The sequence below is a fragment of the Lathyrus oleraceus genome, chromosome 1 (assembly GCF_024323335.1).
Source record: "Lathyrus oleraceus cultivar Zhongwan6 chromosome 1, CAAS_Psat_ZW6_1.0, whole genome shotgun sequence".
Classification (NCBI taxonomy): domain Eukaryota; kingdom Viridiplantae; phylum Streptophyta; class Magnoliopsida; order Fabales; family Fabaceae; genus Lathyrus; species Lathyrus oleraceus.
Window position 1 is genome coordinate 103682937 of NC_066579.1, and position 14548 is coordinate 103697484.

At 36.8% G+C, this 14548-nt stretch overlaps 1 protein-coding gene across 1 annotated transcript; it reads right to left on the reverse strand.

The window, feature by feature from the left end:
- Positions 1-1911: 1911 nt before the first annotated feature.
- On the reverse strand, positions 1912-6185 carry LOC127094016 (putative protein FAR1-RELATED SEQUENCE 10). The gene is made up of 7 exons (XM_051032895.1): positions 6182-6185; positions 6028-6102; positions 5749-5867; positions 3272-3392; positions 2650-3209; positions 2416-2430; positions 1912-2313 (listed from the first exon to the last, which is right to left on the reverse strand). Exons 1-7 carry the CDS (start codon positions 6183-6185, stop codon positions 1912-1914), a joined length of 1296 nt encoding a protein of 431 aa, XP_050888852.1.
- Positions 6186-14548: the final 8363 nt, after the last annotated feature.

Here is a 14548-nt window from a genome sequence, read left to right on the forward strand (position 1 = left end):
CCAGTGGGTATCCTAGATTAGTATGCACTATATATGAATGTCACATCCTGAAGAACCACCTAATTTACCTATTGACATAGCTCCATCCGCTCTCAGCTATAGTAATTAGTGTCACCTTCAGTACCAAATGACTAAGATAATCATCAAACATGGCATCCATCTCTCTACGTGTCATAGCAGGAGGAGCGGAGAACACATGATGTTTGTGAATAGTCTGAGTGTAGTTGAACTGCTACATGACGCGCTCAGGAAGATGATGAAATGTGAGACGTTAGCCGCAAGCCAATTATCCCGAGTATATCACTATATCGTCAAATGGTCGTGCCTAACAGTGGTGAACATAGATGTTAAAGTGCATATCCTTGGCAACCAAGTGATTAAGTTACACTTTGAACGACTCTATCACCTGGTTCCCTATGAGCGAGGAAAATGTAGAAGCATGTGGCATATCCTCAGTATAAGTCGATACACATGACCAGCCAGAGATGCACAGGAAGTGTTGGAGGATCCAAGCCTGAAAAGTGTTGGAACACTCGAATCATCGGTAAGGTAATTGCAAAAATGTAATAAAAATGACACAGAAGTATTAATCGATAGTATGATGTTGCATGTGACTTACTTTGTCTTCCATATACAACCCTCTGATAACTTCAAGTACAAGTAGACCAACACAAGCGCCCCTCAAGTGTACTCATGGATCTGCTCGAAGTACCGTAGGTAGATAGAATCTGTATAAGTGGCACTCTTGTCCATAAAAATCGCAGTGCCGACCAAATATAGTAGGTATTCTCTTATAGCATATGCTTTATGGAGCTCCACATGCTCTTCAATGCCTCTAACCTCCTCAACTCTAAGGATCTCATATGTATATACCTTTTTCAGGAATTCAAACCTAGCATCAACCCTTCTGGTTTTTTCGTACTCCCTCATGGCATCCTCTAGGTCAACTCCCAGATAGTTTACCATCATCTCGAGTGCCTCGTCTCTTCTAATCCTTTCATGATCTAGAAGTTTCCCCATGATCGAAAGATGCAACAAATGTGACACATCGTCGAGTGTGATAGACATCTCACCAAACAGGAGATAAATGACAAGGTCTCGGTGTGTCATCTCTCCATGAATGCATTGAGCATCCCGTGGTTAATCGTAACATAATTGGACATGCAAAAGTCCTTCATCCCAGATAGGAACAAAGCAGCTTGAAACCACTCATCATTCGACTGAGGCAAGCCAATAATCTTTCACCCATGGTTAATAAACTTAAGTGGATCACAGTAATCTAAAAAAATAAATCAATGTCACAAACTTGTAATATAATAATAAACGTAATTTAAAAAGAACGAATCCATCTAAATTTACGTTTCCGTCCCAAATATATCTGGCAATATAGTTTGGGTACAAAGGAAGCAGTGACAACTCTACATGACATCCTCCAAATTCTCGAGGTGACACAGGTTCATCATCCACATTAGCTAGAGGTAGCACTGGCTCAGCAGCGTCATCAGTCAGAGGTAACATTGGCTCAAAAGCCTCATCAGAATGAGTTACCTTCGATACCTAAGGTGGCACTGGTGCCTCTCCTACCACCGGTGACTCGCATACCTTTGGTGCCTGAATAAGTGAAACCTGTCACCTGCAGGAGGATGGAGGCAGTGATGCATTAGTAAGTGAAACTTGTTTCCTACAGGAACAAGAAGATGAAGAAGCATGTGTAGGTTAGAAAAAAACAAGAAAGGGGTTTGAATTGTGTTTACTTTTTCTTCTTTTAAGCTTTAAGGGTTTCGGCTTCTGATGACTTTCAAATAGATTCTGAACACTTAATTTAGAGTCTTACTTAGAAATACTTGGTTAAATTATTATTGAAATTAATCAAAGTCTAAACCTCCCGTTCAGAGTCTGAATCACAGTCACTCAAAATCTGAACTCTTGTATATCTTTATCAGATACTGAAATAGAATTTGACTCATATGTAAACAAATGATAACATTGAAATAGTTCAAAAGCACGTAAAGTAAAAGCACATGAACGAGATGAAGTAAAGCGTTTCACAAACCCATTTATACTCTCTGATCTTCCCGTTGTTATCATACCCCCAAAGAAATATCCACGAAGATAAGCCGGTACCCAATATTGCTTAACTTCATACAAGCCTTTTATATGCTTGTTTGCTTCTAGATTGTACTTGGAAACAATTATAAACCATTCTTCTTCAAAATCATCAATATTGTCAAGCTTATAAAAATCAGCACACCATGATGAATATCGATTTCGAAGAATTGAAGTAAACCAACCACTAAATTTAGCAGTAATGTGCTATATACAAAAGGCATGTTTTGTGGATGACATTTCAAAAGCAATTGCTTGAGTCATCCATGGATCTTGATCAATGATGATTGTCTTTGGAGGCTTCTTTACGAGAGTAAGAAAAGTCTGGAAAAAAAATCAAATATACAAGAATACAAATAAAAAAGAGATGAAGGTAATGGTCTATCAAAGTTAATAAAAAAAGAGATGTATATGAACTAACATTCATTAACCATTTAAATGTAGACACTATTTCATTTCGAATGAGTGCACAACCAAACAATATCGTCCTTCTAGGATTATCGATACCAACAAAATGCCAAAAGGTATATTGTAAGAATTCACCTTGTAAGTAGTATCAAATGCAACAACATCTCCATACTTTTGGTACAATTCAAAGCAATGAGGTGGAGACCAAAATATATTCTCTAGTTTCTCTTCTTTATCAACAGTGAATGCAAATTGGAAGCAAGAGTTTTCATCCTTGGCACACTTACAAAATTGTAAAAGATCATTAGCATCACCATCCAACTTATCTTGGTGAATCTTATTGAAGAAATTACGAATATATTTCCGAAGAAATGGAAGATCTCCATGCTTTACATTTTTCTCAAGCTCAATAACACACATTATTTTCTTGACTGAAAGATCAACTTCTTTTAATAACAAAATTTGCTTTTCATCTTCCTTGGATATGTTGCGGTAAGATGCAAGGAAGCACACTTGATCTAAAGGTAGTAAATCATGATTGTGGTTGGATATAAGTTCAATAACCTGCCATTCTTTTGGAAAAATATCAAAGGATTTCTTCAATTTGATTGTCATGCCCGCTTTGCATTCACATCTTGAAGATTGTCTATTTCTATGTTCTTTAGATGGATCATAAATTTTCTTTTCTGGAAATCCTTCACGGTGACAAAAAAAAAAACTCTCTTATGTATCATCCCATTTTTTTTAATAAACCGACCTTTCCAGATCGAGAACCCGCTCATTTTGGCATAATTCTCATAAAATCCAAAAGCTTTTTTCTCACTTAGAAAACATTGCCCAATAAAAGGTTCAAAACAACTCTCAATAGTAAGTGCTTCCTGGTCAACATTACTCAAATCAATTACTTCATATGCTAAATTATCACATGTTTCATTGTTTGGAAGATTGTTCAAATCAATCGAATATGTGACCCTCAATCTACATAAATAAATTTCATATTATTAATGAATTGGTAAAAAGATAAAATGATATAATATTATCAATCTTTGTCTAGCTACCATACAGAATATTATTATTGAAATTTTAAAAAGTGGATTAGTGGTGTGCGTGAATGCATCATGGTTATTATAAGCTTGTGTGCATGCCTTTATATAAGTGAGTACCATTGAAAGAAAGTATAATAACTTACTGTGGTGCATCGCCTATACCGGTGCAAATGGATGAGCCTTGTCCACTTGCAATATCTTTGACAAAGTTTTTCAATACCGAAGGAGAAAAAGAAATGTGATAAAAATAAAGAAAGTAAAAGAGCTTAACTACAATTGATTTTATTTAGAAAATGACTTTTTAGATTCTTAGTTTTTCACATATACAATAAATACAATGTTAATATGGGGAGAGAGTAAAATAAAAATTACTTTACGGTGGACTATTAATTTGGGTGGGAGAGAGATAATAAAAAAATCACTTTTCAAAAAAAGAATAATTAATATGATAGTTTATATTAAAGAAAGTGGTGTATTAATTGCCCCCTATCCTATGCAATGTTGCATAGGTTAGAAAAACCCTTCAAACATATATACCAATATGCCATCATTTTAAACAAAGTTATTATCATTATAGAGTTGTCGTCCAATGAATGAGCTATCTCTCTTAAAATAACAATGCAATCGCCCATTGAATGGATGACACTATGTTACATGTTTTTTTTTAATTTTTTTAATTTAATATTAATAATAAATAAATAAATATTAATAATAAATATATATTAATTAATATATATAAAATAAATAATGAATATATATTAATTGGTTTTGTAGATATAATAAAAAATTTAAATTTATTTTTATCTACATAATTAATTTAATTTAATTATTTTTTAGATTTTAATTAGTAATAAAATATGTTAATTAGATTTTAGTTATTATAAATTATTTTCAAATGATTTAAATTGAGTTATATGTATATAACTATTTTATTATTTAAGTACAACTCCGTCATTACAATTGGTGGATGCTTTGATTATTTTATTATTTAAGTACAACTTCATCAATGTAATGGACAAATATTTTGATTATATTATTATTTAAGTACAACTACATCACTACAATGGACAAATGCTTTGATTATTTTATTATTTTAGTACAACTCTATCTTTGCAATTGGCATATGCTTTGATCTATGTATAATGAGTCAATCAATTGTTTTGGTGGATCCACGTGTCAGATCTAATATAAATTGAGGTGTGATGTTATCCATTTTTCCACATTTATTCTCATTATCTTGTAACATTGCTAACATGGTTCGTCGCCGCAAAGGGAATGTGATTTATTCGAGAGATAAGCCTTCGTTGGAGATGCTCTTCTGAAACATTTGCAATTTCGAGCAACTACAGAGGGAGTTGATTCGTTAGTTAGACGGAGACATACCCAAATGCAAAATAATTAGAAGTATTGAGAAACACAATGCCCTGTGTGGGTGGGTGTGAGTTAAAAATGATAAGGATGTGAGAGAAATGATGTTTGGACCAAATGATATTAGTTTGATTGTTGTAAGCAGTTAGAAATGTTGTGTTTAAATATTGTGATTAGGTATTTTTATCTGTTTTGATATCTGTTGTATGTGTTGTTTATTTAGATCTCCTGTTGTTCATTTTGTGATATCTGGTTTATTGTTATTTATATTTGTTAGTTAATAAGTAATGCCTCAAATAATTGAGAAACTGGATGGTAATATGAAAATGATACTTTATAACAAAATAAAAAATTAATTATTACTAATTCCAACATTGAGACACCGAGTTCAGTTGTGACCAGAAAGACGACACATGAAACATTTTCTCTCCAACTTATCAACCATGTCCAATTCTATTATAATATGTGTGCTCATTGGGCGACTTTTCTTGTTCCTTTGCATTAGTGGATTATGGAAATTTTGATCTCTTTCATAAATGGGCAAATATTCATCGTATGGTAGCACTGGAAAGCTTGTGTTATAAACCCTAAATAGGTTTGCAACCTTGCAAACGTCGAACAAAAGAGAATAGGCGTCGTGACGCACCATAGAACACACATCGATAACATGTGAACAAGGGACACGGTATGCCTAAAAATTTCCGCAATCACACCAACCATTTATTAGGTTGACCTTGTAATGTCTCACAGGCTTCCTCTCACCATGATCCATTGTCTCCTTCATACTAAAAGTGTTTTGATTGTAGTAAAAGATTCTTACCTGATGCATGTTGGATTTTGCTGTTTCTTCTTTCATCACATTAATACAATTGTCAGTAAATATTTGCCAAAATTTCAAAACTGCATTCCACTTTGAACCCCTTTCAGCAAATAGTGATCCTAATCTATAATATGTTACACTTACCAATGTTGTAATTGGGAGATTACATGTACCTTTAAGGATTGAATTCATTGACTCAACGAGGATCGTTGTCATGTGACCCCAACGTCGACCCCCGTCAAATGCCCTCGTCCATTTTTCTACTTGAATATTATCTACCCCTTAAAGCATCACCATTAGCCATGTCAATTTCATTCTGATAATGTTGAAATGTTGGTTGGTTTAAAGCGTACCCTATATGTTAAAAAAATGAGTTAATGTTATAATATATAATTGTCTAAGATATAATGTTAGCAAATAGATAAATACTTACCCATGTTAATAACTTTTTTTAGGAGGTTTCTGTCCTTGATTTCTCTCATGAAATTTTGCACAATGTGTCTGATACAATAGACATGCACATATGGCAGATTATACCAACCATTATCTGGAGTATTGTATGCACTTTCAATCGATGCATGTCTGTCTAAATCAAACATAAGTCGGGTTGAGGAGCAATATGCCTTCTCGAGATCGACGAGATGATCCATCCATATTTGATACAAGCGGACTTAGGTCATATTATCAACATAACTTCATACGAAATTGATAGAAAATTTATTCTCGCCTTATGCGAAAGATGGAGACCAAAAGCACATACATTTTATCTTCCAACCGGTGAATGCATAGTCACTATGAAGATTGTACAGATGTTGTTAGGCGTGCTTGTAAATGGTTTAACAGTAGTTGGACGCACAAATATGGCATACGATATGGTTCTAGAACTATCGGGGGTGCCTTTGGAGGACAATGATAGAAAAGGGAAAAACATTAAAATTAAATGGCTAATGGACCATTACAATGCTTTGACATTATACGAGAATTCCCCTGAGGAGGTGAAACTTTGGAAACTATAATGTATATTTTATTGGTTTTTCCATGCTTATTGTTTCCTTATACTAATGGTAAAACTATACATCTTCAGTTTTTACCATTATTAGCATATATTAATAAAATATGAAGATATAGTTGGGGCGCTGCTACTTTATCGCATCTATACATAAATTTGTGTAGATGCACCAAAAAATGTGCATAATTTTGCTGGATGTGGAGTCTTACTTCAAGCTTGGGGTTGGTCCAGAATGGCAAAACGGTCACCAATAAATCCCAATCCATTCCAGTTTCCACATGCGACCAAGTACGTATAAAAAATTATTTTTACTTTATGTTTTTAGATATGTTTTTTCTAGGTATTTTTTAATAACTATTTCTTTTTTAGGTGGTCCACATATGAGATGAATTACGAAAAATCCCTCATCATTGTCCTCCTAGATATTTGGACGTTCTTTGATCATTTTGAGGAAGATGATGTATTATCTTCAAGACTTATACTATTAACATTTAAAAAGTTCATTTATAATTATTTTAACTAATTATTTTTAATAATACGTTACAGTTTCTATGGAGGTCCTACATTGGACTTGTAGATGAAGATCCAACTGAAAGTGACATGTGGAGTTCAATAACGGTTTTAATCGGTTTCATTTATGTTAAAATGCATCATTCAAATAGGGTTAAATTCCAATTTAGGATTCAACAAGACATTTCGGGTCCACCTAGGTGCATGGAGGAGTACGACAAAAGTCAGACGTCAGACCAATAGAAATTTCTAAATTAGAAAGACCATTATAGACAAGAGCGTCAATAATGTCAAAATCATCGCAACACTGTCTTACAAGGAGGTATCATGTCAACTAAATGTAAACCCAATAAGGAATATATGGATTGATATAGATCTAGTCCACTATGTATCTATCACAAAATAGATACATATTTGACCCTCGTAACCAACCCACATCTTCAAACTTCCAACATACCAGACCATCAAGCAACACTTACACCCAAGAACCAACATTTAACACCCAACAACCAATATGTAACACCTAACAACTTTTCAACCCAACACAACAACCTTATACCCCAAGCCAACACTATCATCAACCATATCCATCATTTAACCCAACCCCTAAAACACCCAATAAGAAAACCCAAATTTTACCCCCTCAACATCATTCACCCAACAACAAACACCATCCACTATCCACTATAACCAATACTCATTCTCACGGCCTACCCCACAAGAACCCAACTACCAACTGTAACACCCCGAATAAAATAAGAGAATTATTTAAATTAAGTTAATAATATATTTATTAATTTAATTAAATAAATTGAATTATTGGATTATTATTATTATTATTTGGAATAATAATTAGTGGAAAATATATAAGTTGGAATAAGAGAAAAGGGTTTTCATTTTTTGGTAAAGAGTTTTCACGTGAAACAGAGAAGCGGCTGAAAAGTGGAAAGTGGAGAAAGGGCAAAGAGGAAGAGCTAGAGAGCAAAGGTTGAAGAACGGAAAAGCTTGAAGCTTAGAGATTGCCGGATTATCTCAGGTAAGGGGGGTTTATCGTCGTTTAATGGGTATTATAGATTAACATGTCATGGGTAGTGATAAACCGTTGAAGTGACCCTAATTGGGATGTTGAATGCTGAAATATTGTGATGAATAAGTTGTATTAAAGCTGTAATTGAGTCCGTAATTGTGTGAGTCGTGTTCCCCCGAACGTATAGCTTTTTACGGAAATTGAATCGGAGGTCCGGAAGTCCTCCAACGGCGGAAAATGCGAAGAACTCTGCATTCTGCCTTGTGTTAGCGCAGGAACTGCTGTTTTGTCTGCGTTAACCGATTAACCCAGGGCGTTAACCGGTTAACACTGTTATATTTTGTGGAAATGTGCTATTTTGCCTGCGTTAACCGGTTAACCCAGGGCGTTAACTGGTTAACATTGTTGCGTTTTGCCAGAAAGTGTGTTTTGTCCTGCGTTAACCGGTTAACCCAGGGCGTTAACCGGTTAACACTGTTGGAAATTTGAAAAATTGATATTTTAATGTTGTGAACCTAATTGGTGATTGGCCTACTATAGTTAATTGTGATGAGTAATTTTGTTGGATTTATGTTATGAAGTGTTGATACAAGTATGTTGCTGAGTTGTTCCGTGTACGGAAAGTTGTTGAAAATACTGAGTTGTAGGCTTGGTGAGCCAAAGTGATTATAAGTTGATGTTGTTGAAAACATTGTTGTATTGCTATTATTATTATGTTGTCGACAGTTTAAAGTCGTGTATGCCATGTACATTCATATGCATTAAGTCGGAGCTTTGCTCACACCACGTTGGCCTGGATTGGCAAATTTTAAGTTGAAAGTTGAAGGCTTATGCCTTGATGCCTAATAAAATGGCAATGATTTTAAGTTGGGAGTTTTACTCCGAATGGTACCACATGCATGACGAGTCGAGTCTCATTAGAGTTGCATTTTGTTGGCTTGTTGTATGGATATTTAATTTAATTGAGGAGTGGAATTGTGTTGATATTAAGTATGATGTGTGAGTTGATGTGCCGTTACTGGATGTAGGTTACGATTAGGGTGATGAAATGTGTGAATTTACTTAGCATTACATGATGATTTATAATGCTTATTATATCGATTGAGGAACTCACCCTTACAACTATTTTTCAGGTAACGAACAAATGAGTTGAATGGAAGCTAATGCTTGGAGTCTAGTGTAGTCTCCTAAGTGGGTCATGCTCTGATAGATGTAACATCGGGAGGGAACATTTTTAATATTGTTGTTGATGATTGTTGAACCAGTTTACATGTAGTATGTTGCATGTTTTGAATGATCGATTTGATCTCTATCCGCTGCGTATTGTGCAAATGTTTTATGTTTTGAGTTAATGAAAGAGCATGACAGTTATTATGGTGTGAAATGTGGTGTGACACCCTTGATTGCATATTTACTCTGATTGATATGTGTTATTTTAATTATATATTTGGGGTATTTTAGAAGGGTGTTACATTAGTGGTATCAGAGCAGGTCGGTCTGTCCGGCCAGTTGTCGTGTCGTTACTGTCTAACAATTGTGTATTGTTACTAATCTAACTTTTAAGTTGTGTTGTATTGATAAGTTGAAATGGCTGGAAGGAATGACGCTGCAATGGCTGCCGCAATGCAAGCGATGGCACAAGCTGTGCAGAACTTGCCAAATGCTGGTGGTGATGCTGGATCACGTAGCTTGGCGACTTTTCAGAGAGAGAATCCGCCGGTGTTTAAAGGGAAGCATGATCCAGATGCAGCCTTGGGATGGTTGAAAGAGATTGAGAGAATCTTCCGTGTTATGGATTGCACTCCAGCTCAGAAGGTTCGGTATGGTACTCACATGCTAGCAGTCGAAGCTGATGACTGGTGGCTAGAGACTCACGAGAGGTTGACCGTGGCAGGTGAAGTCATTACTTGGGATGTATTCCGTAGGGAATTCATGAGAAAGTATTATCCGGAAGATGTCCGTGGTAAGAAGGAAATTGAGTTCCTTGAGCTGAAGCAAGGAAACATGTCTGTCACTGATTATGCTGCGAAATTTGTGGAGCTGTCCAAATTTTATCCTCATTACACTGGTGCTGGTGCTGAATTTTCAAAGTGCATCAAGTTTGAAAATGGACTGCGCTCTGAAATTAAGAAGGCTGTTGGGTATCAGAAGATACGCATTTTTACTGAATTGGTTGATAGCTGCAGGATATTTGAAGAAGACAATAATGCTCATTACAAGATTGTCAGTGACCGCAGGGGCAAGCAACATCAAAACCGTGGAAAGCCGTATGATGCTCCAGTGGGAAGAGGGAAACAAGGAGCTGCTCCGGCTCAGAGGACCAGTAGGGGAGGTGCTCCTGCTGGTATAGTTTGCTTCAAATGTGGTCAGGCTGGTCATAAGAGTAATGTATGCACTGCTGAAGTAAAGAGATGTTTTCGTTGTGGTAAGACTGGTCATGCAATAGCTGATTGCAAGCACAAGGAAATGATTTGTTTTAATTGTGGCGAAGAAGGGCATATTGGAAGTCAGTGTCAGAAGCCAAAGAAATCTCAGACGGGGAAGGTGTTCGCATTGACCGGAACTCAAACCTCCAGTGAGGACAGACTTATCCGAGGTACGTGTTATATTAATGACTTTCCTCTTGTAGCTATTATTGACACAGGTGCGACTCATTCCTTTATATCTTTGGATTGTGCTGTGAAACTTAAGTTAGAGATATCTGAGATGTTTGGTAGTATGGTAATTGATACTCCTGCGAAGGGTTCAGTGACTACTACTTCGGTTTGTTTAAATTGTCCTTTGAGTATTTTTGGTAGAGACTTTGGGATGGACCTCGTGTGTCTTCCACTAGTGCAGATTGATGTTATTCTGGGTATGAACTGGTTGGTGTTTAACCGAGTTTCTATCAACTGTTTTGATAAGACGGTGGTCTTTCCTGAGATTGAGGAGGGAAAGAGTTTGTTTCTATCAGCAAGGCAAGTGAATGAGGAAGTAGCTGATGGGGCAGAGTTGTTTATGCTGTTAGCGACTTTGGAGGCTAAAGATAAACTGGTGATTGGCGATCTAGCCGTGGTGTGTGATTTTCCTGATGTGTTTCCGGAAGAGGTGAATGAATTACCGCCAGAGCGCGAAGTGGAGTTCTCGATTGATTTGGTACCTGGTACTAGGCCGATATCGATGGCTCCGTACCGTATGTCTGCTGTTGAGTTAATTGAATTGAAGAGTCAGTTGGAAGATCTGTTGGATAAGAAATTTATTCGTCCGAGTGTGTCACCGTGGGGTGCACCAGTGCTATTGGTTAAGAAGAAAGAAGGTACTATGAGGTTGTGTGTGGACTACAGGCAACTGAATAAAGTGACGATCAAGAATCGGTATCCTTTGCCGAGGATTGATGATTTGATGGATCAGTTGGTTGGTGCAAGTGTGTTCAGCAAAATAGATTTGAGATCTGGGTATCATCAGATCCGTGTGAAAACCGAGGATATTCAGAAGACTGCTTTCAGAACAAGGTATGGACATTATGAGTATTCTGTAATGCCGTTTGGTGTGACTAATGCGCCTGGAGTATTTATGGAGTACATGAATAGGATTTTCCATCCGTACCTAGACAAGTTTGTTGTGGTGTTTATTGATGATATTTTGGTGTATTCGAAATCTGAAGAAGAGCATGCTGAACATTTGAGAGTGGTTTTGGGAGTTCTACGAGAAAAGAAGTTATTTGCTAAATTGTCCAAGTGTGAATTTTGGTTAGGAGAGGTAAGTTTTCTGGGTCATGTGATTTCAAGAGGTGGTGTTGCTGTTGATCCTTCTAAGATAGAAGCGGTATCTAAGTGGGAAGCTCCGAAGTCTGTTGCTGAGATTCGAAGTTTCCTTGGTTTGGCTGGTTATTATAGGAAGTTCATTGAGGGATTTTCTAAGTTGGCGTTACCATTGACGATGTTGACTAGGAAGGGGCAAGCGTTTGTTTGGGACTCAAAATGTGAAGGAGGTTTCCAAGAGTTAAAGAGAAGGTTAACTACTGCTCCTATTATGATATTACCAAGTTCGTCGGAATCATTTGAAGTTTACTGTGATGCTTCATTGTTGGGTTTGGGTGGCGTGTTGATGCAGAATAAGCAGGTTATAGCTTATGCTTCAAGACAGCTGAGGGTTCATGAGAGGAACTACCCGACGCACGATTTAGAGTTGGCGGCTGTGGTGTTTGTTCTGAAGTTGTGGAGGCATTACTTGTACGGGTCAAGATTTGAGGTTTTCAGTGACCATAAAAGTTTAAAGTATTTGTTTGATCAGAAAGAGCTGAATATGAGACAGAGAAGATGGTTAGAGTTTCTGAAGGATTATGACTTTGGTTTGAATTACCATCCGGGTAAAGCAAACGTAGTGGCTGATGCATTGAGTCGGAAATCATTACATATGTCTATGCTAATGGTTAAGGAATTGGATTTAATTGAGCAGTTTAGAGACTTGAGTTTGGTGTGTGAGAGTACTCACAATAGTGTTAAATTGGGAATGTTGAAGTTAACAAGTGGTATTCTGGATGAGATCAGAGAGGGTCAGAAATCCGATGTGCTTTTGGTTGATAAGTTGACTCTAGTGAATCAAGGTCAAGGTGACGAATTCAGAGTTGATGAGAATGGTGTTGTGAGATTTGGTAGTCGGGTGTGCATTCCGAATGTTACCGAACTTAAGAAGAGTATTCTTGAAGAAGGGCATCGTAGTGGGATGAGTATTCATCCGGGAGCTACGAAGATGTATCATGATTTGAAAAAGTTATTTTGGTGGCCGGGAATGAAAAGAGAAATTGCGAGTTTTGTTTATTCTTGTTTGACTTGTCAGAAGTCAAAGATTGAGCATCAGAAGCCGTCTGGGCTAATGCAACCGTTGGCTATTCTAGAGTGGAAGTGGGATAGTATCAGTATGGATTTTGTTTCTGGTTTACCGAGGACAAGTAAGAATTTTGAAGCTATTTGGGTGATTGTTGACAGATTGACAAAATCGGCTCATTTCATTCCGATCAGAATGGATTATCCGTTAGAGAGATTAGCCGAGTTGTATATTGAGAAGATTGTAAGTTTGCATGGTATTCCGTCGAGTATTGTTTCGGACAGAGATCCTAGATTTACATCGAAATTCTGGGAAGGTTTGCAGAAGGCTTTGGGAACTAAACTGAGATTGAGCTCTGCATATCACCCGCAGACTGATGGTCAGACTGAAAGGACGATTCAGTCACTAGAGGATCTGTTGAGGGCTTGTGTTTTGGAAAAGGGAGGTGCTTGGGATTGTTATTTACCTTTGATTGAGTTTACCTACAACAATAGTTTTCATTCGAGTATTGGTATGGCACCGTTTGAAGCTTTGTATGGTAGGAGATGTCGGACACCTTTATGTTGGTATGAGTCCGGTGAGAGTGTTGTGGTTGGACCGGAAATTGTTCAACAAACTACGGAAAAGATTAAGATGATTCAGGAGAAGATGAGAATTGCTCAGAGTCGTCAGAAGAGTTATCATGACAAGAGGAGGAAATCACTTGAGTTCCGAGAGGGAGATCACATGTTTCTTCGTGTTACTCCGATAACTGGGGTTGGTCGAGCTTTGAAGTCAAAGAAGTTGACACCTCGATTTATTGGTCCTTATCAGATTTTGGAGAGGATAGGAGAGGTAGCCTATCGTATCGCTTTACCGCCGTCACTTGCGAATTTGCATGAGGTTTTTCATGTGTCTCAGTTGAGGAGGTACATTCATGATCCGTCGCATGTGATCCAAGTAGATGATGTACAGGTGAGAGATAACCTGACTGTTGAAATATCGCCTATGAGGATTGAGGATCGAGAGTTGAAGCAATTGCGGGGTAAAGAGATTGCCTTAGTGAAAGTAGCTTGGGGAGGACCAGCAGGTGGCAATGTGACTTGGGAACTGGAGAGTCAGATGAAAGAGTCTTATCCAGAGTTATTTGCTTGAGGTATGTTTTCGAGGACGAAAACTCTTTTAGTGGGGGAGAGTTGTAACACCCCGAATAAAATAAGAGAATTATTTAAATTAAGTTAATAATATATTTATTAATTTAATTAAATAAATTGAATTATTGGATTATTATTATTATTATTATTTGGAATAATAATTAGTGGAAAATATATAAGTTGGAATAAGAGAAAAGGGTTTTCATTTTTTGGTAAAGAGTTTTCACGTGAAACAGAGAAGCGGCTGAAAAGTGGAAAGTGGAGAAAGGGCAAAGAGGAAGAGCTAGAGAGCAAAGGTTGAAGAACGGAAAAACT